Source organism: Trifolium pratense, linkage group LG6 (assembly GCF_020283565.1).
Source record: "Trifolium pratense cultivar HEN17-A07 linkage group LG6, ARS_RC_1.1, whole genome shotgun sequence".
In the NCBI taxonomy this organism is placed as follows: domain Eukaryota; kingdom Viridiplantae; phylum Streptophyta; class Magnoliopsida; order Fabales; family Fabaceae; genus Trifolium; species Trifolium pratense.
Window position 1 is genome coordinate 20,503,080 of NC_060064.1, and position 27,905 is coordinate 20,530,984.

At 36.2% G+C, this 27,905-nt stretch overlaps 3 protein-coding genes and 1 pseudogene across 3 annotated transcripts; 2 read left to right on the forward strand and 2 right to left on the reverse strand.

Moving 5' to 3' along the window:
- Positions 1-825: 825 nt before the first annotated feature.
- LOC123890446 lies at positions 826-2,855 on the forward strand. The gene is made up of 3 exons (XM_045940059.1): positions 826-853; positions 1,455-1,686; positions 1,810-2,855. The coding sequence occupies exons 2-3, from the start codon at positions 1,612-1,614 to the stop codon at positions 2,275-2,277; spliced, it is 543 nt and encodes a 180-aa protein (XP_045796015.1). The 5' UTR covers positions 826-853; positions 1,455-1,611; the 3' UTR covers positions 2,278-2,855.
- Positions 2,856-10,047: 7,192 nt separating this feature from the next.
- On the reverse strand, positions 10,048-12,297 carry LOC123891590. Its single transcript, XM_045941477.1, has one exon. The coding sequence runs from the start codon at positions 12,145-12,147 to the stop codon at positions 11,311-11,313; it is 837 nt and encodes a 278-aa protein (XP_045797433.1). The 5' UTR covers positions 12,148-12,297; the 3' UTR covers positions 10,048-11,310.
- A 291-nt stretch (positions 12,298-12,588) lies between these two features.
- On the reverse strand, positions 12,589-18,923 carry LOC123888944 (ethylene-overproduction protein 1-like). The gene is made up of 4 exons (XM_045938113.1): positions 16,611-18,923; positions 14,777-15,068; positions 14,380-14,689; positions 12,589-13,266 (listed from the first exon to the last, which is right to left on the reverse strand). The coding sequence occupies exons 1-4, from the start codon at positions 18,659-18,661 to the stop codon at positions 13,037-13,039; spliced, it is 2,883 nt and encodes a 960-aa protein (XP_045794069.1). The 5' UTR covers positions 18,662-18,923; the 3' UTR covers positions 12,589-13,036.
- A 7,732-nt stretch (positions 18,924-26,655) lies between these two features.
- Positions 26,656-27,213, forward strand: LOC123888633 (annotated as a pseudogene).
- The last annotated feature ends 692 nt before the right edge of the window (positions 27,214-27,905 follow it).

Below are 27,905 nucleotides of genomic sequence, written 5' to 3' on the forward strand. Positions count from 1 at the left end.
AATTTTAAATTGTAACGGTCAATTATGACTACTCCTATATATTACTACTCCTTCACTTCATTTTTTCATTTTCATTCTCTCTCTAAATTTTATCTAACTTCTCTCTTAAATTTTCTCTAATTTCATACTTTCAACTTAATCTCCATACAAAAAGTGGTAAGTGTTTGTGTTTTACTTTTACGAATTTAAAATTTTTGTTTTGTTATTTAAATGTATATGTTCTAATATTTGTGTTTTACCATTTTTAATAGCAAGTCTTATTCTCGTGAGGAGCGGAGTTCGTGGGCTAGGTGCGCGCCAAATAAGAATCTACTCGGCACCCAAGTAAGTAACGTAATTTTAATTTATATAGTGATAGTTTTTTTTTATCGTATACTTAGTAATAGTTATTAATTAATACTTTGTAATTTATTACTAATATTTTCTTATCACTATGTATAAAAGTTATTGTTTTTGTAAAAAAAATTAAAAAAATATATTTAATTTTGTTTATTTCGAAAACAGAATTATTTTTTTTAAATAAGTATTTTTTTTTTCAAAAAAACAGTATATTTATATTATTTTTTAAAAAAACGAAATTTTTTTAAAAAAAATTTATAAAAGAAATTTTTTAACAGTTTGTGTATTTTTAAAAAAGTGATGTAATTTTCATATCTCCATTTAAAAAGTGGTAAGTGTTTGTGTTTTACTTTTAAAGTTAAAATTTTTACTTTGTTATTTAAATGTATATGTTCTAATAATTTGTTATTTACAATTTTTATTAGCAAATTCTCGTGGTCATCGGAGGTCGTGGGTTAGGAGCGGAGTTTGTGGTTAGGAGCGCGCGCCAAGTAAGACTCTACCCGGCACCCAAGTAAGTAATATATGTAATTTTAATTTATAATATTTAGTGATAGTTTTATTTTTACCGTACACTTAGAAATAGTTACTAGCATTTTATTATTACTATGTATTTAAAAAAAGAAAAACAATTATATTTTAAAAAATTATAATATATATGTTAAAAAGTCGGTAGTTTTGTCAACTAAAAAACTTAGTATTTTTTAGATTTAATAAACCATAAACTTTAAAAATAAAATGTTAAAAGTTTATATGTTATTGTTGAGTAGACATATATATATGTCCAAAATACTTTTGAAAAATAAAGTAATAAATTTAATACATATATCGATCTAATTATATATTAATTAAACTACACAGATATGGATTTTAGCAATTTATTAGCAATTTACTAAACATATATTTACTAATTTATTAACAATTTTTCTTTATTTTTCGTAGTCGCAAGTAACTTGGCTGAATCACCACACAGCGGCTATTGAGCGTATATTCAACAAAAAAGCCACCAAGCGTCTGTCGACCTTACTTTTTGAAGCGCGGAAAAAGATTAAAAAGGATCCTTCAAAACCACCACTTTGGCTCGCTGGCAATTCATACCCTATGCTGTGCCGCAGATGGGAAGAGGAAGAGTATATTGCAAAGTGTATAAAGAACAAAGCCAACAGAAATACTGATGAAGCCAATCGTGCGTGCGTACACTCTGGAGGGTCTAAATCTGCCGGAACGCTTCGTCTTGAGTTCATCCAACAATTTGGTCGTTCACCCACCTTTATGGAGATGAATGACATGATGCACCGGTATGCAGATTCCGGTCAGTGGACGGGGGCAAGGGCGCAAGAAGTGTCGGTAAGTATTTAATTATATATATTATTTATTATTTATTTCGTATAACATTATTTTTTAAACATTATATAATTATATCTAAACATTATAATTAATTAATTATAATTTTTTTTTAATTTATTGTAGAGGTTGACGCAAATTTGGGTTGAAGAATATAATGCAAGCCAACTACGACTACCACCTCATAGGCGAGATAATGAGGATGTTCGTCGAAACAAGATGTCGTTGGCTTTTGTTAAGAATGCTGGTGGTGCGACTCGAGGTCGCAAATTCGCTGCTGGGTGTACATCTTCTCTATATGCAAGTGACCCAACTGGTTTGAGAGATGTCACTTACACATCTTCATCTTCATCGAGTACAGGACGCTCTCGTCCAACTCAAAGAGAGGAAACCGATGATGAGTATGAAGCGCGAATGAGGGCCACGTATAGAGAAGAATTCCGCGATGAGTTCGAAGCATCATTTGATGACCGGGTGGACCTACGGGTCCAACATGTATTGCAGGAATTCTTTGCGCAGCAGAGGGCGCCGGCGGGGGGGGGGGGTTGGATCATCATCTCAGGCTTCGGCACGACAAAATCAAAATGCCGGTGAACAAGAATATCGACCGGATTTGAGTAGCATGGTTAATTTGAATCAGCTGCCGGAGTACCGAGAGGGTGATCCAGTACTGAGTATGAGCATAGAGGATATGAGTCAGATGCTTAATGAACCAGTTCATTTACAATTTTTTGATCCTACTGGGCAAACAAGTGGAAGCAGTAGTGGCGGAAGCGGTAGAAATAATCAACAAACTGCTTTCACCGAATACCAGAGATCATTAAATCCACAACAAGACTTCATAATCCCACATGAAAACCCAAATCAACCCCAAGGCAACTTCTTCCCAAATCAAGCCCCAATTAACTTCGTTCATAGGCCTGTGGCACGACCTCCTTCGCGAACGTCACTCCCCGGAGTCATAATACACGAGGGAGGTAGAGGCCGAGGCCGAGGCCGAGGAAGGTCGCGTCAGCCAACAGACACTGGCAAGGGGAAGCGACCACTATATCAGCCGCCTGACCAACGTTGATGTGTAATTTTAATAATCTGTTGTTGATTATTATTTGTTTAATTGTTTTCTTTTTGTAATGACAATATTATCATTATATTTAATTATGCTTATGTTAAGTATTTTTATTATGCTTTTTATTAAATTTTAATTTTAATATTTTTTAATTATTTATTATGCAGTATATTTTTTGTTTTAAAAAATTAATATTAATTTTTTTTAAAAAAAATTAATAATTTAATTATTTAAAAATCAAACTGATTTTTAAATAATTAAATTATTAATTTTTTTTTAAATCGTTCAACATTACTGACGGCCCCAGGCCGTCACAATGTGTGAAAAGAACATGTCATACTGACGGCTCCAGGCCGTCACAAATGCGTGGCCTTTTGAATTGACCGGTGTGTATTATTGACGGCTCCAGGCCGTCAGTAACGTTATTGACGGTCCTGGGCCGTCAGTAACCATTACTGGCGAGCTAATTACAGAGGGCCCAAGGCCGTCAGTAATGCATGCATTTTAGACGAAATTTGTGCATTACTGAGGGCCTTTGGCCCTCAGTAAATGCATGTTTTCTTGTAGTGTACGGGTTAGATCGAAATTTTGTTTACATCTAAAACTCCTCCATTCTCCCAAAATTCCTAATTTTCGAATAGTTTAATACCTCGTACACAATGCAACAAAAGATAGACGAAGTAAATTAAAAAAACAAAGAGGGTTAGATGCAGTTACTTTCTTTCAATATGTAGATCTAAAGACAATAAAATATCAAGTAGAAGAGACGTAGAAATTAAAATAGATCTAGAATATATATATTAGAATATTTTTCTCACCTTCTTCATCACCATATTATTAATTATAAGCTTTGTAAAATATAACATTTTTATCTTATATCAAAGATGGATAAAAATAACAAAGAGAAGAGTATATGAGATTGAGAGGGAGACAAGGAAAAAAATCAATTTGCATCTAATGGTTGTTCGGTCGGTTTCAGTTATGGAGAGATAGAATTTTAGAGACCCGCACCTGCCCGTATGCAACCGTTCATGCCCGATTTTTTGTAATTTGTTGACCCGAGACCCGACCCGCACCCGACCGAATGCTTTAATGTGTTAGTCGGTTATATCGGTTTCGAGTCGGGTCTCGGGTTCATGCTCACCCCTAACTCCCTCATGTCTTTAATATAAGAAGAAATTCACTTTTTAGATACATTGAAAAAATAATGCATCTAGACTATATTATAGACTAGATACATTTATTTTTCAATGTATTTAAAAATCAACTTTTTCTTATAATAAGGACTAAAGGGAGTATTTAATGTAAAAAAAAAATATCAATAATAAAATTTGAAGATAATTATTTCCATATTTCATTAAATTAAAAGTATGCTTGAATTTGTATAAATAGGTACACATTGGTTTAACATGTAATAAAAAAAAATTATATAGTTAATAACAAACTAAGTTACAATATGGAAACTTCAATGAAGATGGTTTTGAAGGTTGTTGTGTTGGTCTTTGCTGTTATGAGTACTATAGTTGGAGGTGTTCAGGTCGAGAGTGGCCAAGATCCTCATGATCCATGCATACCATGCCTACCACCGGGTGGGAGCTGTTGTCTCCGTCACCCTCATTCTCCTCCTCCTTCTCCTCCGAGTACTATAGTTGGAGGTGTTTGGGTCGAGAGTGCTCGAGATCCTCCTGATCCATGCGTACCATGCCTACCACCGGGTGGGAGCTGTTGTGATCCCCATCACCCTCCTAAGAGTGCTATAAAGTATTCTTTGTAGCTTTTTCCATTTTATTTTGAGATAAATCCATTCCATATATGTAATAATAAAATTTAAAAGAATAATATATATATATATATATATATATATATATATATATATATATATATATATCATTAATCTGTTTCTTATTTTTTGCAATTTTATGTATGCATGCATATGTGTGGGTTTGCGTGCGTGCACATAACATAAGATTGCAGATCAACTTTGCTCAAAAAATTGAATTTAGTAAGAAACGCAAGAAATATGTGTTTAAATTTTGTTTGATAAAATATTTTCTATAAAAATAATTTTTAAAGTGGAATGGTATAAATTCACCACAATTCACCAGTTAACATCGTACCTAATAAACTTAGTCCCTTCACAACTGAATAATTTTCGCTATAATAAACGTAAATACAAAATCACGAGAGTATACTTCTGTCAACCTGACTATATATCTACGATATTCTTCTCAAAATATGCTTAGTACGGCCAAGCATTTGATGAAACCGCAGCCAATAATTGTCCAAGACACAAGTTAAAACAAAGATTAGTTTCAATTAATATAATTTTTTTTATAAATTAAGAGCGTCTAGACATCAAGGTAGGGGATAAACACCCTAACTTTGTTGGCATCCTTCCCGTTCTCCGTCTATAGCTCATATTATTATTATCAAAAAGAAGAAAATAAAATATATACAAAATTGGGGGACATAGACCTAACCCGGTGCGTCCACACAAAAGCACGTAGGACAATAAATATATCAACTTCTAGTTAATCCTAAAAGACAAAATAGAAGTCCTAGAAAATCAACGCGAATAAACCAAACGTCAACACGGAAGCGGTCCACGTACTCACTACTCCATGCAGCAAGCAACAAGTGATGATCGATGCTTTTTTCAAGCGATACAGGACAAAATCAATAAACAATACGGATATTAAAATAGCAACCTCTGAGTAAAAAAATTTGTTGAACATCCAGAGAAACTCATAACCATTCGAAAGCCAGATCGAGCGATGGTCGATCGACGAAACTGAGTCCCACTAGTGCGACGAACGATACTACCGCCAACACGGCGTATCTACGCAACTCTTTCGAATATTATCAGGCCGAGACAGGTCTTGATGAATCCGGACCGTGAGTGGTTTCCAACAAAAGAGCACCCGAAGATGAACAAACTAACTGCTTGGAACATTGTATGAACTCCAAGCGTGGCTGGGTTTTTCTTCCACTGTTTTGCAACAGTTTTTGCCCTGTTTCTGTTTGTAACTTGGATCCGAATCCAAGTTTCATCCAGAACATGAAAACGTAGATTCCGATCAGAAACAGATCAAGGGAACATAAAATCCTTCTTCTACATGTGAATCCTTCTTATCAGATGCCATGAACGACATCATCTACCTCGAAAAGCAACCCTCTAATTTCCGGCAACAAACGAACTATAAGGGAATGAATAAAGTTGTATATTGCATTACTTTTGAGAGTTTACAAGAGGTGTATATATACACAAGTATAGTAACCTAATTGGAGTAAATTAAGGAACAAATATCTCCAACAATTAAGGTGATTGACTCTATAGACTTTATACAAATCCTAAAATAATAATGATAATAATTAAATACTAATTATGCTTGATATCCCCCCGCAAGTTGGGCGACCTGGAAGAAAGATGCAACTTGGATAGTAGAAACTCGAACCGGGGGCGAAGCAGAGGCTTGGTGAGAATGTCAGCAAGCTGGTCGTTGGTAGAGACGAAGGAAACACGAAAACGGCCACGTTGAACGTTTTCACGGACAAAGTGATAAGCTAAGGCTATGTGCTTCATTCTGGAGTGGAAGACAGGATTAGCACTCAGATGTGTAGCACCAAGATTGTCGCAGTAGATGACAGGACCAGCTGTAGGAGTGTGACCAAGTTCAGTGAACAAAGAGAGTACCCAAAGGAGTTCACTGGCCGTGTCGGCCAAGGCTTTATATTCAGCTTCAGTGGATGATCGAGCAACCGAGCGTTGCTTGCGGGAACTCCAAGAGATGGGGGTGTCGCCAAGATAGAGCAGGTAACCAGTGGTAGAGATGTAATCATCTTTGTCACCCGCCCAGTCCGCATCTGAGTACGCATGAAAGTTCAGGGGAGCAGCCGCGGAGATGAAAATGCCTTTGTCGCAAGAGCCGGCCAGATAGCGAAGTAGGCGCTTGAGAGCCAACCAGTGCATGGTGCTCGGGTTCTGCATGAACTGAGCAAGTTTGTTGGTCGCGAAGGCAATGTCTGGTCGAGTAAGACTCAAGTATTGGAGACTTCCAACTAGTGCTCGGTATTCAGTCGGGGAGGGCAAGGGATCACCAGAGTTTTTGAGCAGCGGAGGAGTAGCAGTTATTGGAGTGGACGCTGGTTTAGCTTCTGTCATGCCCGACTTTTGAAGGAGATCAGTGATGTATTTCCGTTGTGAAAGAAACATGCCCGCAGCGGAAGGAATGACTTCAACACCCAGGAAATAATTGAGATAGCCAAGATCTTTCAATGAGAAACGGGCAGCAAGTGTAGCAATGAGACGAGACAATTCTGTCGAGGAGCTCCCCGTAACAATGATGTCGTCGACATAGACGAGCAAGTATAGTGTCGCGCGTGGTGTCCGCTGAATGAACAAAGAGGCATCGGCGGTGGAATTGACGAAGCCAATGGAGAGCAGGAATACACGAAGTTCCATATACCAAGCGCGAGGAGCTTGCTTTAACCCGTAGAGCGCCTTCTTTAGGCGACAGACATGATCAGGGAAGCTTTTGTTAACAAAGCCAGGTGGTTGAGCCATGTAGACCTCCTCGTTGAGCGTCCCTTGAAGAAAGGCATTGTTAACATCAAGCTGGCGGACGGACCATCCTTGTCGAACTGCCAAGGCGAGGATGATCCGAATTGTCACTGGTTTGACGACGGGGCTAAATGTTTCTGTGTAGTCACAACCAGGGCGTTGATGGAAACCCTTAGCGACCAATCGAGCCTTGTACCTGTCAATGGACCCATCTGGATTTCTCTTGATGCGAAAGACCCACTTACAACCAACCAAATTTTGAGCAGAGGAACGACCAACGAGTTCCCAGGTGTTGTTGCGATGTAGGGCATCAAATTCAGCCAACATGGCGGAACGCCAGTCCGGATCACGAAGGGCTTGGGTAATAGTACTAGGTTCCATCGGGGATGAGGGACGGACATGGAGGTTGAGTTTGTGGATGGGTTTGACGATGTTGTTTTTGGACCGGGTGATGATCCCACCGCCATGGGGTTCAGTGGTCGTTGTGGGGGGAGAGGTCGTTTGTGGTTGTGGGAGCAATGTTGGCTGTAAGGAGGAAGGGGGATCATTACTGGTCGTTTCATTGCTCGTTGTATTTGAGGACGAGGATTGTGATGTGGTCGGGGAGGAAATGCCAGACGGGGTGGGAGGCTCAACAAGTGAGGTATCCGGGGATGTGGGATTGGTGCTCGCAGTAGGTGGAGCGATGGTCGGCAAGACGGGCAGTTGGAGTGGGCCAGTCTGTGAGGTCGTGGACGTGATCGGTTGGGCCACCAGTGAACGGAAGGGGAATTCAGTTTCGACGAACTTGACATGGCGAGAGGTGTAAATCCGTCCAGTTGAAGGATCGAGGCATAGATATGCATGTTGATCAGCTGAGTAACCTACAAAAACACACATAGTAGACTTTGGAGCAAGTTTATGGTTAGCATAAGGTTTAATCCAGGGAAAACACAAACATCCAAAACATTTTAATTTATGATAATCCGGACTAATGCGGATGAGTTTAGAGTAAGGTGATTGGTGCCCGAGGATTGGGGTAGGGAGACGGTTAATGAGGTAGGCTGCAGTGGTCATGGCGTGAGGCCAGTAGGTGAGGGGAAGGCCAGCATGGTGAAGGAGGGAGAGACCGGTTTCGGCAATGTGCCGATTCCGCCGTTCAGAGATGCCATTGTGTTCGGGTGTATGAGGGGGAGTGGTGTGGTGACTTATGCCATGAGTACTTAGAAAGGAACGAAGACCAATGTATTCGCCACCATTGTCAGTGTATAGGACTTTTATTTTGTGTTGGTAGAAGTTTTCAACTAGTGTTTTAAATTTGGGAAAAATAGATTGCACATCAGATTTTAGTTTCATGGGATATAGCCATATATAGCGAGTATAATGATCAACAAACAAACAATAGTAACGAAGACCATCAATAGATAAAACAGGGGAAGTCCATACATCAGAAAAAATTATTTCTAATGGATAAGTAGATGTAAGAGTAGATTCATGAAAAGGAAGTTTATGACTTTTATTAATTTGGCATGAATTACAATCTGATTGCGGAAATTTATTTGAACCTAAAGAAAAATGATGTTGAATAAATTTAAAGATGGAAGTTGAAGGGTGTCCAAGCTTGTGATGCCATGAAGCAGAGGATTCCACTTGGACGGTGTGGGCGGAAGGTGAGGTCGTGGGCAACAGATAAAGTCCATTCACACATGAGCCTTTATGGGTTGTTTGGCGTGTCTGCAAGTCCATGACATAAAAAGAGTTTGGTAAGAAAACAACGGCAGAGTTAGTTTGTTTGGTGAGTTGAGAAACAGAAATGATTTGTTGTTTCATGGAGGGAACATAAAGAGCATTAGACAAGGATAAATCATTAATTAAAAGTGTTCCAGAGTGAGAGATGTTTAAACCTGAACCATTCCCCATGAAGAGGGAGTCGGGGCCAGTGTATGGATGGTGAAGTGCCAGATTTGTAAGGTCGTTGGTCACATGATGTGTTGCTCCACTGTCGAGCAGAAAACCAGGCGAGGATGTGCCAGCAGTAGCGGTGTGGGCCTGGGCCTGGCCAGTGGTGCTCGGAGAAGAACGAGGAGGTGCGGGGACGCTGGGGTGTTGGGTCCGAAAGAGTTGGCAGTCAGCGAGGACGTGTCCCTTGGTGTTGCACCATTGACATCGACCAAGGAATGGTTTGCGATCACCTGGGCGTTGGTTGGTCGGTGCAGGTGCCTGACTTGGTCGAGGCTTGTTGTTGGTCGACCTTGCCTGAGCGTGCAGCGCAGTAACAGGAGCAGGTGATTGGCGTTGAGCAGCAGCAAGAGAGAGTTCCTGGATGAGGAGCTTTTCGAGGAGATCATCAAAGGTGATTGGAGTGTCCCTTGCGTAGACCCCATCAATGACTGCTCGGTAACCGTCATCAAGGCCGCGCAAGACATGGTCGGTCATGTCCTCGACGGAGACAGCAGATCCGAGAGAGGCGAGGAGATCAGCAGTTTGCTTCAGAGAGTGCATGTAGGTCGTGATGGATTGAGTACCTTTCGAGGCCATCCGAAGACGTTCCTTGAGTTGTTTAAGGTGACTGCGGGAGGCTTTGGCATAGGTGTTCTTGAGAAGCTCCCAGAGGTCGTGCGAGGTCTTCGTCTAGGACACCAAGGAGGCCACCTCGTCGGAAAGAGTGGTGAGGATGGCACCATAGATGAGGCGATCCTGGCGACGCCATGTTTGAAAAGCAGGGTTTGATGATGTTACCGGAGGCGTTGCAGTGGTGGTGATCGTTGCTGTCGGCGCAGGGAACGATCCATCAGTGTATTTGAGTAGATCAAAACCATCAAGGAAGGCTTCTACCTGGAGTTTCCAATTGAGGTAATTGGTAGGGAGAAGCTTGGTGACACCGCTGAGGGTGATACACGCAAAGGGTTTGGAGGGTTCATAGGGGTTAGCTATGGAGCGAGAGCCATCGGAAGCCATGGGAGGCAAAGTGTTACGGCAAACGGAGAAAAAACGGCGTTTTCTGGTTTAACAGGGTAGGGCTGGAACGTTACCAACTGATACCATATAAGGGAATGAATAAAGTTGTATATTGCATTACTTTTGAGAGTTTACAAGAGGTGTATATATACACAAGTATAGTAACCTAATTGGAGTAAATTAAGGAACAAATATCTCCAACAATTAAGGTGATTGACTCTATAGACTTTATACAAATCCTAAAATAATAATGATAATAATTAAATACTAATTATGCTTGATACGAACTTGCCGGAAAGGGAAACAATGGATCGCCGGATCATTACCCTCCCGATCGCAGTTGCGGAGGATCGAACTGTGGTCCTTCCTACCAAGTTCAGGGTCAATCAGCGCTAAATCAACTAACGATTGGTTGGTTTTCAAATATATAACCATTGAGAGTTAGTAGGGACATCAATAATATGTGCAAGACTCCGGGTTCGAACCTGGGACACTCCACTTATTCATTTTTAAGATGAATTTTCTAGCCACTAAGCTACTTGACAAAAAAAAATCAAACTTGAATAAAGTAAGTTAGTTTATATTCTTGCTAACATTCAAGAACGATCACAAAAAATTGATCATGAATAAAAGGTTTATCCCATTATTAAACTGCGGCGTACAACAAAAACAAACTAAGTAGGTATTAAAACAACAAAGTTATATCAAACAATATATCTGGCCCGTTTGGATTAGCTTATTTTTGAACTTATGTAAACAACTTTTTCTTTTTATCAAACTTACGCAAACAGCTTATGCAAGGTTTTATGTTTTTTTATAAGTTCACACTATTGAAAAATGTATTTTTATAAGCTATTTTATCATAAACTACCTTGACAAACTTATAATAATACATAAAAATTGCATAAGTTGTTTGCATAAGCTCAAAAATAAGCTAATCCAAAGAAGCTACCAATAATATATTGGTCCAAGTGATAAGAAATTTATACCTTTTAAACCAGTGAAAACTTCGTATCTATAACAAGGTAAAAAAAATATTGTTTTATTTGTCAAATACCATCTTTCACATTAGTACATGGTTTTTATGGACCGGTGAACAATGTTTCTTATGCTTTGAACTATGATGATACTTCTCTGCATTTGTAGAGCATGGCAGAACAGGGCTTTTTATAGAACAAAACTTATGCTTCATACCCCAAGAGAAGAGAAGTCCCAAGCCACAACCTTTTGGAGAAGAAGAAGCACAAGAATTTCTATCTGAACCTGCGAGACAAACCTCATGATTTCTGGTATCACAGACGTTCTTGTTGAAATCATTGGAAAAATGTAAAACAGATGATGCAGCCAACGCATTGGCGTCAGGAAGAAAGCGGTTAATCATGTAAGTTGGAGATTGATCACGATTAGACTCTTCAAGCTTTAATCGCAAACCATCATTGATATGACTATGAACTGCTGTCTCTGATTGTTGGATAATGTCAAATGTTTCTGATAGAGATAAAACATCGAATGCATCCGAGAAAACATTAGTCTTTCTGTTGTCATCGTCGTCATCACCATCACAACCATCGTCTTTATCAAAGGCAATAACACCAATATCTACATCAGGTTCAACAGCTACTTTGAGTGGACGCCAGAGGCAAGGAGGAAGTCTCGGCCGAGGGGTGTCTCCATCGCCGATACTATCACGCCTCTCCAAGTCCTTTGGCTTGCCGGGAGATTGTTCCCATGAAAATGGAACTCTAGTATTTTCCACTGTATCAAGTGAATTCGACAAGCTAGATGAAACCGGAAGATCTGAATAACTGAGACGCTTTGTTGACAAAAGAGGAGCATTGAAGTTTAACTTTCTAGGGCATATCAAATCCATGATCACCATATTTTCTTCTTCTTCTTCCATATTAGGTAGCTTCTATAACTGGAATGTGTATCTGAAATAAGTAATTACTTGACAAAGGTCCTTAGAGACTACGTACGGCATCTGCTCAGTTGAAAGGGAATAAATAAAAGCAGATTAAAGTATGGATATCTTGTGGAAATCATAAAAACCGAAATCTTACATTAAAATGGTCACGGATGGATTCAAAAGGCTCTTCCAGGTGGGAAGAGTAACAAGAAGCCAGGTGTTACAAGTTACATAAATAAGATATAAAGTAGGTAAAAAAGGGAAGGGTATGTGCCCATGTCAAGTTATAGCTATGTAATGCTTCAAGACTGAGTAAATAATCCACAAAAAAGTAATATAAGGAGGAGGGGTAAGAAACAACACACAAACTAGTTGATGAATTGCACAGATGAAAATTTTCATAGCTGTAATCGGATATAGGTACCCAAAGAGAGCTGATCAAAAGTACAATGGATATTGAAAGGGAAAACTGTGTTTATACAACAAATTGAAAAGAGTGAAAATACTATAACAACTTACATGGTAGAATTGCCTAGCCAATAATATAGTTGCAAATATCTAAAACTGTTGCATAACAAATTGACTATCATGTACAAGTTTAGTCTAAAACTGTGGTAACTTATGGCTATTCTCGCAGCCAAGGCAGATTGGAGAATAGCAGAGATGACAAGACCATAATTCATTACATATATTTACAAGCTATTCTACTCCTCTACTTTCCCTTCAGTTTCAATCAAGATTATTTTCCTAACCCATCTTTTCCCTTCTTCGAAGATCAGCCTGAAAGATGCATACAACATCCAATAGATAAATAGCACCGATGGTTAGGCCTGTCCCCATATAAGGAACACAGAGAACATGATTGTTGACTTCTGATTCTCTCTCATTTTACATCAGTAACTTGCTCCCGGGCTTTATTACAAAGCTCTAACATCTCAGCATGGCTAGGATCAAGACAAAGGGCCGCTTCACAGTCTCGGACAGTAGAAACAAAATCACCCATTGAATCATAAAATGCTGCTCGAAGATGTAACAGTTGCAGTTCTGGCTTGAAGTTGATGGCCCTTGAAAGCTCTGCAATTGCGTCAGCTTCCTTGCGATCGTCCATTAAAACTAATAGAAAGAGACACCATGTCAGAGCTTCAGAAGTTTTGGGTTTCAAGACTAAATCATGATCACACTGTATGTCAAAATGCTTATGGCAAACACAGTATTTCTGCATGAACTAATCTCAAATTACAAGACAGTAAAAGCAGAGAAAATAAAGGATTTTCTAATAAATTAGGCTATCAGAAAAGAATAGGATCAAACTCATATTGATTCATTTCCTATCTCACTTCTTAAATGACTGCTCGTGAAGAGAAAAACTAGCCCGAAACTTCTCAAGGCGTGTTACCAACACAAATTATCAGAAATTCTGAACTGATATTTTATTTGTTAAGGCTTTAATACTTAAAGCAAAACCTAAAGCTCATTTTGTACTCGATAAATATACAAGCTCTACATAGTATTTCCCATAATTTTTAACCCAGTAAGAGGTGAGTATTTAAACCAGACTGTCCTGATGCAAAGGAGTGAGCAGGTCGTACAAGACATCTGCTGAAGAATCAGGACACACAAAAAGATAATATACATTTCAGCAGGAGAAAATTCAAGATGATTCCAGCATGGCTTACTAGTTTTGACCGTCCCAATAAACGCAAGCCTAAACAAGAAAAGAAGAAATGAGTGGAAATGCGGGTAACCGCATTGATACGCAGGGGCCCACATACATATCCTGGTATATGTTTAATAAGCCCACCCCACATAAGTGTATGATTACAACAGGCCAGTTTACAGGTCAGCCTGCATAAATTTTTAAATTGTTATGTTATATTTTCTTTGCTTACATTCACTTTTTTCACTCTAATATATAACTAAACAAATATCTTTTATTATTTTTATGAGGGTAAAGAGGTTTGACCTGCAAACCCGTGGTTAAGTGGATGGGTCCTCAGACAGTGTCCTTGTATATGACCAGCTCTCCAACATGATGCTTAGAGGAGTTTAACGTAATACTAATGCTACTAAAGTTTAGACAAAGATCGTGGATTGAAGTTGACGTAGACGCAAAATTCCAATTGAATTAGAGGAAATTTCATCACTCACGTATGCTGCCAACTTAAATAAGTTGACTTAGGGTACATAAACAAGTAAATGAGGAGTAACTGGTTGTATCAAAATTACCTGCCGCCCTATATCTGTAGGGATATGTTCTTAGAGGATCCAACTGTGTTGCCAAACTAAGATCTCCCTTTGCCATGTCACGATCACAATATTCTGACCGCTTCTCATATGCTGATGCGTTATTCTTGGCCTTTTCTATTAACTTTGTCATCTCATCATATGCTGCTTTGGGCTGATTCTGAAGATGGTATACACGTGCTAACCCCTGATGTGCTCGTGTATGCTTGATGTTAAGTGCATGCTTGTAGCAGTCAGCAGCAAGGTCTAGCTTTTCACAATCAACATAAATACTCCCTAAATTATTTAGTGCCTACAATGTTGAATGACAAAATAAATTTGTTATTTCAGCACCAAAATCAAGTTTATATGTTTAATCTCAATACCATATAAGACTCACTTGTCCCTTCCGAAGACCATCTGAAGGGCATCTAAGAGCTTCCTCCAAGAGATCAATCACATTCTTTGAAGACTCGGAATCAAGACATGAGTCAGCTAAAGCATAAGCTTTTAGAAAGAAAGCTTCAAATGACCTTTGAATAGAAATTGACTCGTCGGCCTTTGCTATAGCTTCTTCACGATGGCCAGTGTCATACAATATCCATCCTTCATAGATAAGTCTTTCATGTGTTGAAGAAGAATGATTTCTAGCCAGACGCAAACTACGCATGGCTACCTTTTGACAATTTAACCTGAAAGATTTAGGAACATCAATTCCAAAATTGGTCAGGGTCATGCTCAGGCATTAAAAGTAATGGAGGGAAAAACACTAATTAAATATCCTATGTGAACAATAATCAAATATTAGGAAGAGTTCATTGCATAAATGCATAGTGTGTTATATAAATGGTGGGTACTGGAAGGTAGAAAACAGGTGAAAATATACATCCACATCATCTGATTCTGATTGTCTTCCAAAACAAATATTAGCTTCCATGGAGTTAGAGAGGACAGCAGGACACAATAACAACTCAAACATGATGTCACAGTATAAATTGTAAGTGCTTTTTAAAGGCCGCAAATTTTGTAATTTCTCCATATACTGCATTCTTTATACCGTGGAATACGAGTTCAACAAGTCAATTTCTTAATATAAGGGATGTTGAAGTAAGTAATGTTTGGAAGAACTCATTATAGTTATTAAACCTTTTAACCACAGGAAGATACACAGGCTTCAGAAACTGGAGATATACCCTAACCTAGTTTACTAGTCAGTAGCAACAAAGAGAAAACGGAATATGAAATGTGATGAAAACCCAATGTAAGAAAATACCATGGGTATTCTTTTCCTGTAAAGGAAAATTTACAGAAGGGTATCTTATGCCACCAAAAGACCTATCTCGTTAGACAAATGCTTAAAACACACTGCTCAGCTGAAAAGCCAAGAAAACTTAATACTTAATAACTGACTAGCACCCTATCACTCCACTCTCCACATATTACCCTCGCACAGATGTAGATGTAGCCTCTTCCCATGTCTGTAATCAGCTTGACAACTCAGCTACCACTCTCTTTCCTATTCTTTCTCACCCTTCTTCCTATAAACAAACAAGACTTTTGGTCCGTGAATGACTTGGACTTGGTCCCCTCCCTGCCAACCTGTTACTTCATTTCGGACTTTCTCTCCACAGCGCCCATCAAAATGAATGAAATGGTCATTGATTGAGAATTCCTTCATGTATACTTTCAAAATTCCCAATTCACACCAACAAAAGACAAACTGATTCTATTTTTCCTTTTTAGCCTATTTTGTCCAATATAATTCTTCATCCTTTATACTCATATGAAGTCTAATGAAGATAAAATAAACAGGAGGAGATAGCTTAATCTACAAGTACAAACGGAAAATGATAGCATCAACTGAAACATGCAAGTGGCAACGAAAAAGTGTTCCACATCAACTTTTTACTGTCTAATTTGATGTAGGCCGTGCTACAATTTCTTAATTATATAACATAGTACTAAGTCGCAAGTCTCAAGTCTCAACAAACTAATCAATATAGTAGTAAATATAGACGAGGGTTCCATGGATACAGAAATATGTTCACAGTTCAGATCAGTTTAAACAGAAATGAATAATGAAAACCGATCTAGCTATATTTAAATCACCCTCATAATTAATGAATGAGCAGAATAAAACAAGTAACAACTAATAGAAAATAATTACATTCAGCGAGAATTTTGTGGGACTCAACATTAAGAAGAAAATGAGTTAATGTAAAGCTTACACGCACCTTAAAAGGAGTAGAGATTGCCGAAAGCGTAAAATGCTTTTCCCCGGGTTGTTCTCCAACATCTGGTGTACAACAGCCAAAGAACCAATATCATCAACGGAAGACCAGTTGTCATACAATTGCATCCAGCAATCAGCCTGGTTCCAATGCTGAGCAACAGGGCGGAGGAGTTCTACCAAGCGATCGCCTTGCATTTTCCCATAGAACATCTTATAATTTGGATCCAATGTCAAAATTGCCCTGACATCCCTAAGGGCTCCTTCATAATCCTTCATGGCAATCAAGAACCAAGCTCTCAGTTCAAGGCAGTCAGTAGAAATCTTGAAACCAATTATTTTATTGATTTCCGAAATGGCAGCTTCAATCTTACTCTCCTCCACCAAAAACACAGCTCGGTGTTTGTATGGATATGAAAGAGTTGGATCTAATTCAGTTGCAGAGACCAAGTCTATCGTTTTTTCCTTCCCAATGCAATATAAAGCCCTTTCCTGATACATCCAACCAACAGGTTTATGATCAGAAATAAGGGAGTTTATCATCTTGTATGCTGAATATGTGTGACCGCGTTTATACTTGGCCCTTGCAACACCCACTGAAGAATAAATATGCCCTTCCTTAACAGCAGCCTCAAACCACTGTTGTGCATCTTTGTATTCTTTTCTTTCAAGCATCACAACACCTAATTGGTGATAAGCAAATTGCTTCTGCCAACCACTCGCCGCACACTCTCCTAACCTCTCTAAGAGCATCACAGTCGTGTTAGATTTCATATCTTCCTCCATTGCAACCTGACTCAAAAAACAATACAGCGAAAACGAAACATGCCCTACCAAGGCCAATCTATCTCTACCCTCTACACTACAAAACAATTTCGAAACACTCAAACTGTGCATCGAACTAGGAAGCTCTCTCAGAAACACCTGCAAGCAAGCCGCCACGAGCAGATGCGCAGTCTCCTCCAGTCCATACTCAATCAACAACAATGCATCATCCATGTCGAATACCAAAGAAGCCAAATGAGCATCACAAGCAGATTTCATCTCCTCACAACAAAACCTATTCGCAAAAGAAAGCATCTCTACGACAACATTATTTGCAAATAGACTCAACCTCTTGGTTCTACTAAAAACCTCAACAGCCATCATCACATCAACAGATACACCATTCAGGGAGAAATTAATCTTCTCCCTCCTAGACTCAACAAATCCACCATATAACATTGCCATAAACGGCCTCGAAAGCGAGGCCATTGAGTATCTATTACACCTAATATCACTATCACCTATACAAAAAGATATATCATGGTAACCACCATCACCGCTACCACTACGATCATCCTCATCTCCATAAGAAGTTGAGCATTCAATTTTCCCACCACCATCAACATCATCATTGTCAACAATAACATTATCTTTTCGAAAACACGAACAATGACCAAAACCAGATTCAGGATCATACCCTGTGATCAAACTAGCCTTGGGGCATTCAAGGTTTCTTCCACAACAATCCATTGCTGAAGATCCATCAAATTCATCCTCTCTTCTCTCATACCTCAACCACGAAGCCATCACAACCTTGGAGTGCACATCCACCGCATGCTGCCGCGCCAACCGGAGACTCCGCCGGAACAATTTAGCATCAGGAAATCCCCTAAACACCGAGCACTGCTCCAAAAACGCCTCAAATTTCCCATCCTCACCAGAACTCACGATCCGGCGATGCACGCCGGCAAGGGTTTCAACCAAATCAATAGGCTTCAAATAAAGCTCGATCGAAGGTTCTAGAAGCTCCGACAAAGGAAGGCCATAAGGGAGGAGACTCTCCAAAACAACGTCGCGTGTCGCCGTTTTTGTACCAACCGGTTTGATTCGACCGGATTGTTTAGACCGGTCTAGTAAATGATGAAAGAATTTGTCTCCGATGGATTCTCCACCGCCGGCGTTGATCGGAGAATCGGCGCCGACGGAGGAGTTAAGAGCGTAGACTTGAGTGCCTTTACAACCATCCGTGATTTTCGTGCTACGGATCGAAGCCAGGATGTTGTGCTGCATCTTCGGATTTTTGTGTCTGTGTGTGTGTGTTTTTTTTTGTGTTTTTGGTTTTTCTGTTTCCACCAAAATTGGATAATTAACGGTGGTGGTTTGAGAATGATTGAAGGTTTTAGATTTTAAGATAATGGAAATTGGAAATTGGAAAAATGGATTGAGAGAACAAAACTAGATGATGAACATAAAAATAATATAAGAAAAAAGTTTTTATTTTAGATTCCTCTATATTTGTGTTTTTTTTTATTGTCTTTTATATGTTTGTCTTAAGAATTACTTTCTCCGTATCTCAATATAAATCGTTTTGATAAGAAATGTAATTAATTTTGTTAAAAAAAAAATGTAATTCATATTGTAAGGAAAATAAAAATTATAAAGTTGGTTTACAAAATTATCTTTTTATTAAAGGTATGATATATCTATAAATAAATCTATAAATCTAAATAAGGCAATACAATTTGTATTTCTCTTTCCTCAAATCTTTTCCCTCTCATGCATTCTACTCTAAATGATTTGGCATTTAATACACTCATGAATTATTATTTCACATTCAATCCTACAATCAATTGGATTAATTGGGTTGATTTTAAAATTTTGAAATTATTTTAGGCAGTATTTTAAAAACCGGACCGGTCATCGAACCGGCGAGGGCACTGTGTCACTGGTTCATTGGTCGAACTATTGGGTCACCGGTCGAACCGCATGAAAAACCGGTGGAACGAACCGCTCTCTATATAGTTATTGAACCAGTCTCTATATAATTAAAAAAAATATATATATAAAATATGAAATTTTCATAAACTCATAATGCCACAAATTCTTAAATTCAAATCCTAAACATCGTCAACACAATTAAAATAAATAAATAGTAAATATTTTAATAAATATAGTGTTGATTCAATTATTAAAAATTAAAATAAAACACAATTGTTCTATAAAAAAAACACAATTGTAAGACTTTATAAGTTACGCACATATATTTATAAAAAAAAAGGCTTTAATGCAGTTTTGATCCCCCTATTTTAAAACTCAGCACTTTTGATCCCCCTATTTTAGTTTTTTGTTAGTTTTAGTCCCCCACCTCAATTTGGTCAAACTTTTGTTAATGTGTCATGCTCACTGATGACGTGACATTGTACATGTGGACAACTTGCTATGATGATGTCAGAAAAATTGGTGACACACAATATTTGACCTATAGAGATGCATGTTTTGCAATGGGATTCCTTAAAGATGATCGTGTTTACATCACTGCAATCAAAGAAGCAAAAGATTGGGGCTCGGGACACTATCTAAGGAAATTGTTTGTCCACATGTACAATGTCACGTCATCAGTGAGCATGACACATAAGCAAAAGTTTGACCAAATTGAGGTGGGGGACTAAAACTAACAAAAAACTAAAATAGGGGGATCAAAAATGCTGAGTTTTAAAATAGGGATCAAAAGTTCATGTTTTTCAAAATAGGGGGATCAAAACTGCATTAAAGCATAAAAAAAATTATGTTAAGCCGATATATAAATTAGATTCATTGAATAACTAATATATTTGTTCTATAATATAAAGCGAATACACTAAGAAAATGTCATATATGTGTGTGTAAAAAAAATATACATATATTATTAGTACAAATTTAATAAAAAAAAATGCTTTATAGTGTGTAAAAAAAAAGTACTTTATAGTAAATTCTATCATTTTCCTTTTAACATGGTAGTCGCTTTCACTTATGCTTCTTTCTAGCAACTGCCGTCACAGTGGTTTCTCTTCTCCTGTGTTTTCTTATTCTCTTTGGTGGGTGTAAAAGTAAAATTTTAGAGGGTTCAAAGTGCATAATATATAAGGATCTATTTGCAATTTTTTTAAGTTACGTAGCGACGCCCCTTGACTGTGATTACGATTTCCATCTTCTCTTATTTTCAAAATTCATTCTCCAATCTTCAAGTTTCTATTTTTTTTATTCTTCTGTGCGTGCGATTGATCTGCGTTATGCTTCTTTCTTTTTTTTAATTAATAATAATAATAATAATAATAATAATAATAATAATAATAATAATAAAACGACGTCGTTTTGGCCTTTGGGCGGAAAAAAAAACAGGCGTGTAATTAAACCGGCGGTTCGGGAAAAATGCCGGTTCACCGGTTTTTCTGGTTTTTCCGGTTCCCTCCGATCCAATAACTTGTCCAATCTAACGTATGAACCAGACCGGACACCCTCCGATTCCCGGTTCGACCGGCCGTTCCGGTCCGGTTTTTGAAGCACTGATTTTAGGCATTCATTGTTGAAATGGAAATTAAATTTCACCTCAACTTTGAAATTGAAATTATTAAAGGTTTACTGTACAAAACAAGCATTCAGGTTTAAACCGAAAAAAGCACAATTATTAGAAAGTGTAAGGGCGTTAAGGTCGTATGCTAGTTCCACAATTTTTTATTATAGTCCAACCTATATTATGAACACTCTTTTATTAAAAATGAAATAAGTTTATTCCTGTCAAAAAAAAATTTAAACCGAAAAAATAAAAAGTTTAAACAGAAAAAGAAAAATAAAAATAACAAGCATTCAAGTTTTCTATCCCACAAAAAAAGCCTATTTTTTATTTCAAACTAAATAAAAATATTTTTAAATTTTGTCAATTTTGATTTTAATTTAAATATTATTATTAGTTAATTTCTTGAAAAGAATAATTTATTATCATAAATATATTTTGAACTTCCCTGCAACTGCAATCGGAATGGAATTGAAACCACATGCATCCCAAATCAGATTAGGCGGTTCAGTGGACTAAATACTTGGAAAACAAAAAAAAATAAAAATATATTTTGAACTAAGATCATCTCCAATGGTGATACTACTTTGGGTATCATATATTATTAATAAGTGGTCCGTACAATGTCATGTAATACTTGTGCAACTCATATATATATATTTTGCTCCAATGACAATATTATTTGGGTATCATACATTATTAATAAGTAGTCTCTTTTATTTTTTTTTTTAACTACAATTAATAATATTAAATTGATGATATGGTACCATAAATAAGGTAACGTCATGAAACTCCAATGATAAAAAAATTAAGGTGCGGATCATTAATTTATGATACTCTTATTAAAGATGCTCTAAAATTGACTCAAATGCTACAATTATAAGAGTTCCACGCTACAATTATAAGAGTTAGAGTGCGTTTGGCCCTACTTTTTTTTGTTTAAAAGTTACTTTAAGCTTAAAGTTGAAAATAAGAAATTTTAAGTTAAAGTTGAAGTTGTTTGGTATATTTTATTTTTTTCAACTTAATTAGTACTTTTAAGTTACAATCTGTTTGGTGAAATATTTCTATATTTTTTTTGACATTGAAATACAAATTTATCATAAATAACATGAAATTCAAAGAGTTTAAGAAATAATCCATAACTAAAAAAAAATCATCACAATCTTATTGTATAAAAAAAAATCATCACAATCTTAAACGATTTTGTTTTCCAACAATCTAGTGGCTATTTGATTTCTAGCTCTATCCATATAGCTCTCATCTTGTACTCTTCTAAGATTGTGTGAACTCATATCTTCATTAGTATTTCTTTCTTCTAAAATAAAAAAATTTTACAGCATAGATAATAGGTGATAAAGAACAAATAGACAAAAAAGAAATAGATAGAAATCAAGGAATAAAAGAACAAAAACTGGATGATGTATGATGATGTAGATCTCAAATAATTGCATAAAGTAAAAAAAATAAAACTAAGCAACAAAAAGACAAAAAAATATGAATTAAACAAATGAAAAAAGAAATTCATACCTGCAATCAATCTGCAACACAGTAGGCGGCGTAAGAGTTTTGGGGCAGTGTGGTGTAAAGAAAAAGTAATACAGTAATATATAGCACAATGAGAACAATAGGGTAATCAATTTTAGCGGGAATAGCTGCCTAAAATAAAATAAAAAGCGGGAACTGTGCTAAAAATTAAAATAAAATATAAAGTGGCACACACGGGAATCGATGAGCAGACTTGGAGAGTGAAACCTCCGTATAAGTTAGTTTAAAGTTGGTTTTATCTTCTTTTTTTTAAGTCACTTATATTGTATTTTCAACACTACAAAAAAGACACTTTATTTTAAGAACTTAATTAAAATTATGTTTGGCCCTACTTCCACTTAAAAGAAGTAGTAAAGTAGAAAAAAAGTCGGGCCAAACGGACCCTTACTGTACTATAAAACGGATTCCCCGAAAAAGAATTACTATAAAACGCTGCAATTATTTTTTTGAACAATAAAAAAACGCTGTGATCTTCTATAATAGCCAAGAAATTATAATAGCCGAGAATAAAATTACATTAACAAAGGATTTTTTTTTTTAACAATAACAAACGTAATTCATTTCATTTATCAAAAGTGTTTTAATACAACGAGGAATCGACTCAAATAGACAGCAACTAGCATTAGAATAGGGCGGCCTGGCTATAGTATGAGCAACCATATTCGTTTGACGCTTACTAAACTTCAACTCAAAGTTGGGGAATAATAATAACGACTTAATATGAAAAATTAACATACTAAATTCGGAAGTACCGATACTTCTACAAGCAATAGCATTAACTACAACTTTAAAGTCACTTTCAAACGTAACATTCAAAGGAAATGTTTTTTTTTACGCATTCAAAGGAATATTTGTTGTTTATGCTTTATGTCAGAAATTACAAATATTAGCGGTGATCTTCTAACACATCCTAAATTATAGTGCCATTTAAAAAATAAAATAAAAAACTAAATTATACTAGGCTACTAGTAAGTAAAAAAATAGAAAACATTAATTTGAAAAGATTGAATAAGAAATTGGCGGTGCAATGTCTATATTAATGTCTTTTTTTTGTTGACAAAGATTTAATATTTATTTTAATTTATAGGAATGCCTTGATTTAATTGAAATTTTAAATTTGGAAACGTTTTATTATTACCTGATTTATTGGGTCAGGAACAAATGACACCAACTAGTTTGACATCAAATATTACACCTCTCAATAACGTTTTAACCGATATAGATCATATAGATCAAAAGTTTATATCATATAGATCATTTGTGTAAAATTTCAGACAAATCCAAAATCATTTGATATGCTATTGAGAAACATCAAAATTAACGGTTTGCGTCTTTTTTATATGTCGTTAATCTTTATGTGTCGCAATAGCATATCAAATTATTTTAGATTTGACTGAAATTTTACATAAATGGTCTATATGATAAACTTTCAATCCAACTGTGTATTTTATAAAATTTATATCGGTTAAAACGTTATTGAGATGTATAACATTTGGTGTTAAATTAGTTGGTGTCATTTAATCCTAACTCATATATTTATTTATTTTTTGACTAAAAATATAACGATATTCATTCATTCCAATAATTGATATAGTACATCAAATCCAAATACACATTCAACATCGCTAAAAACAAAAAGGATGAATCTGCGAACAAACTCACATCATCCGTGTTAATAGCATACATCGGCAAAATGCCTACAAATAATAATATGATAAAACTAAAGTCACCGAAATATCCATGCTTCCGGATCTGCAACGTTGATGCCCAAATCATTGATTGAATCTGCAATTGATTGAAGATGATCTTTCAATATGAACTAAACGAACACCGTAACAAGACGGATAATTCAACAACTCGTACCAATACGACGGTCAACACAAACGCCGCACTCAGACGACGATATCACACAAATAAAAAAGAAAAACAACTAAAAAACTTAATCTATGTGAAAAATCACTTATTTAAATTGAAAACAACAAGAAAAAAGGTGAAGATGAGTGATTTTAGGCCAAATATGACCTAAAATCACCCCTAACTAGTAGAGGAAGAAGAAACTCAGAGAAAAAGAAAATAGGGCCGGCTAACTCATATATATATATATATATATATATATATATATATATATATATATAGAGAGAGAGAGAGAGAGAGAGAGAGAGAGAGAGAGAGAGAGAGAGAGAGAGAGAGAGAGAGAATGACTAATTTACGATATTAAAAGAGTTAGATTTTTTTTAATGAACTAAAAGCATCTAGATATCGGGAAAAAGTCAAACATCTCAACTATGTTGGCATCTCCGATATTCCCTCCTGCTCTGCCTATATCTCATATCGTGAGTAGCCGCGGGATGAATCCATTGATCAAATTGAACTACTAAATATGTTTGGCAATGAGAAATGATTCTCTCAATTTTATTTTCCTCAATTTTCTCAATTTCTTCAATCTTTATCTTTTAAGGAGAATGTTAACATGTGCATATATGGTACATCTTTTAACATGCACATCTTTCAGATATCAATGGCTAAGATGCTACTATTTCTCGCTTTGCAATTACTACTAAAACATGAGGCATGAGCCACGTCTAATCATCAAATGCTCATGATAAACACTAGACAGTAGACATATAACAAGACAACATACCTGTCACATTGGCACGGATTGTACTTTTTTCAAACTTTCCAAGCACGGAGTGAACATGTGGGGTTAACAATTCCTTTCCTCTTTAATTCTAATTAATTCTAACTTATGACATTTTTTCTTTCATGTTTCTTCATTTATTTATGCTCGATTATTATTTGCATGGTCTCCTTATCCATCCAGCAAGATGAGTTTAGACGTGGGAGTGTTGTGCCTCTGCTCATTGGCCATGTGTGTATGTTCTTTACACAATGTCATATGCCAGATGGGATTCTCTCCGCGGGGTTTCACTGGATGTAGTCCCGTATATATGAATCTGAACCGTACAAATTATTTGAGTGTAGGTGGTATGTACAATGGACAAATCAGATCTCATTGCAGAAAATATGTAGTGTAAAGGATCCTTATCTGTCACATGCATGGAAAAATGCACAAGTCAATGTAGCTTGGACCTTCATGTCTCTCATATCATGAGGTGGAAGAGAACATTACGTGTATTGTTTATATGCCTAACATTTGTGGTGATTTTGTTTTTTTAAAAATGTGTCCATGACAAAATAATAAATTCCCAAACTATCCTATTATTTTTTTTTGTTTTGAAAATGCTCTATTTTTATGACATGTTGTATCGCTCCACTTGGAATGGTTTGCACGTGGAACGATCACAACAGGTCACAAAAATATTTAATATATCTATATAACTAACTAGTTGGAATTATGACTTATATATTAATATTAGATCAGATATATACTACTATGTGTTGAAAGAAACACATAGATTAGAACTAGACATACACAATTGATTGGTTACTGTCAAAATAAAATAAAATAAAATACACAACTGATTGGTGAGAACGAATAATTGATTCCATAAGCTGTTTAATAGAAGTTGGAATTCAATCGTGACGTGACTGTATTTTTTTTGAAAGAGGCTAAAATGTGTTATATACTAGTATATGTGAAGGTAGGATATAGTACAACATGTATATAGTCCTCCAAAAAATACACAAAATGTATACAACAAAAATATTAAAATATAAAGACACAAAATGTATACAAACATGCATAATTTTGGAATTTAACTTTCGAAATAAAAAAATTAAATTAAAAAAAGAAACTATTATTTAGGAACCTACGATCTAAAATGACCTAGGGATAATTTCATAATTTCATTGTTTGAGAGCAATATAGGAAGTTAAAGAGCAATTTTCAAACAAATTAGTCTCTTGGCCCAAAAAGAAGTAAGAGACTAGAAACAGGAGACAAGCCCAAACAGACCCAAAAAGACAAAAAGCTAAGCATACCCCTCTCCATACCAGAGTACCCTTACCTAAACACCAGCAAAAACATTGTACTCACTTTCGCATACAAAGCACCGCCTCGGTTGTCCACTCGTATAACATACAATGATTGCCTTTTTCATTAGTCAAAAACCAACGCCACCATAAAATTTGATTTATTCGAACAAGTTGTAAAGATCATCTATATCCCTGTTAACACTATCAACATGCACAAGACTTTTCTTCAATATTAAACTTTTCTCTTCACATGGATCCTAACAATCCTTCCCACATTGCAAAAATGTTCATGGATTATATGAATGATAACATGTCATGGATGAAGAACTTGTGAGACTTTACTTTGAAATTCAAGAGCAATAAGGAGTTGCGAGCTCTAGCAGGCTGAGGTGTCAAAGAAGGAATATAGAGAGGAATCGTGAAGAGGGACATGATCGATTATTCAAATATTCCATTTCAGAAGCTCCGGTATACACAAATGAATAGTCTCGTCGAAGGTATCGAATGCATAAACATATGTTCCTTCGTATTGTTGAAGCTCTTGGTCAACATGATGAGTATTTTCGGATGATATGGTTGACGTAATAGGTAGATCAAGTCTTTCACCGCTACAAAAATGCACTGTTGTTATTCGTATGTTGGCATATGGAGGATCTGCTGATAGTGTGGATGACTATTTAAGAATTGGTGAAACAACAACACTAAAATGTGTTGATAAGTTTACAAGGGGTGTGATTAGCATATTTGGGGCACAATACCTGCGGATTCCAATCTCATATCTTTAATGATGTTCTCCAAGGGGAAGCTCGTGAGGTAAATTTTACTGTTAATCATACTGAATACAAACATGGGTTATTATCTATCAGATGATATTTATCGAAAATGAGCCACATTTGTGAAAAGCATCTAAATGCCACAAGGGGATAAGTGAAAATTGTTTGCCCAACATCAAGAAGGTGCAAGAAAGGATAATGAACGGGCATTTGCAATCATACGCAACCCGGTTCGATCTTGCACCTTATTGTACAACATGATTGTTGAAGATGAACGCGCTGCATATGGTGGCAATTTTGATTATTCTTATGATCATTTAGGAGACGCAACTGCAATACCCGATGCTTCTAATATTGATTTTCAAGATTTCTTACGTAGAAGATTTCATGTTCGTGATAAGCAAATTCATCGTCACCTTCAACAAGACTTGGTAGAACATATAGGGGAACGTTTTGGGCCTGAAAATAACCATAATTCAAAATTGTTTTAAATCTATCTTTTTCATATTTTTGTGCTAGTAATTTATTTTAAAGTTTATGAATTTTTTTAATGTATTTTCTTATAAATTATTAGTGTTATGTATTGTGTTATTGAATATATTTTAATATATTTTAAATTTACTTGGATTCTTTTTAGATATATCCCCGTCTTCTTTTAATGTATTTTGATATATTATTTGAATTGTTTTGATTAAATGATACATTATTCAAATATTAATGTAAAATA

Coding starts and splice junctions, on each gene's coding strand:
- LOC123890446 (XM_045940059.1), top strand. CDS start 1,612: ATGGAGATGAATGACATGATGCACCGGTATGCAGATTCCGGTCAGTGG. Junction 1,687..1,809: donor CAAGGGCGCAAGAAGTGTCG/GTAAGTATTTAA, acceptor AATTTATTGTAG/AGGTTGACGCAAATTTGGGT.
- LOC123891590 (XM_045941477.1), bottom strand. CDS start 12,147: ATGGAAGAAGAAGAAGAAAATATGGTGATCATGGATTTGATATGCCCT.
- LOC123888944 (XM_045938113.1), bottom strand. CDS start 18,661: ATGCAGCACAACATCCTGGCTTCGATCCGTAGCACGAAAATCACGGAT. Junction 14,690..14,776: donor ATGGTCTTCGGAAGGGACAA/GTGAGTCTTATA, acceptor TCAACATTGTAG/GCACTAAATAATTTAGGGAG. Junction 13,267..14,379: donor CTACAGATATAGGGCGGCAG/GTAATTTTGATA, acceptor TCTTTCTATTAG/TTTTAATGGACGATCGCAAG.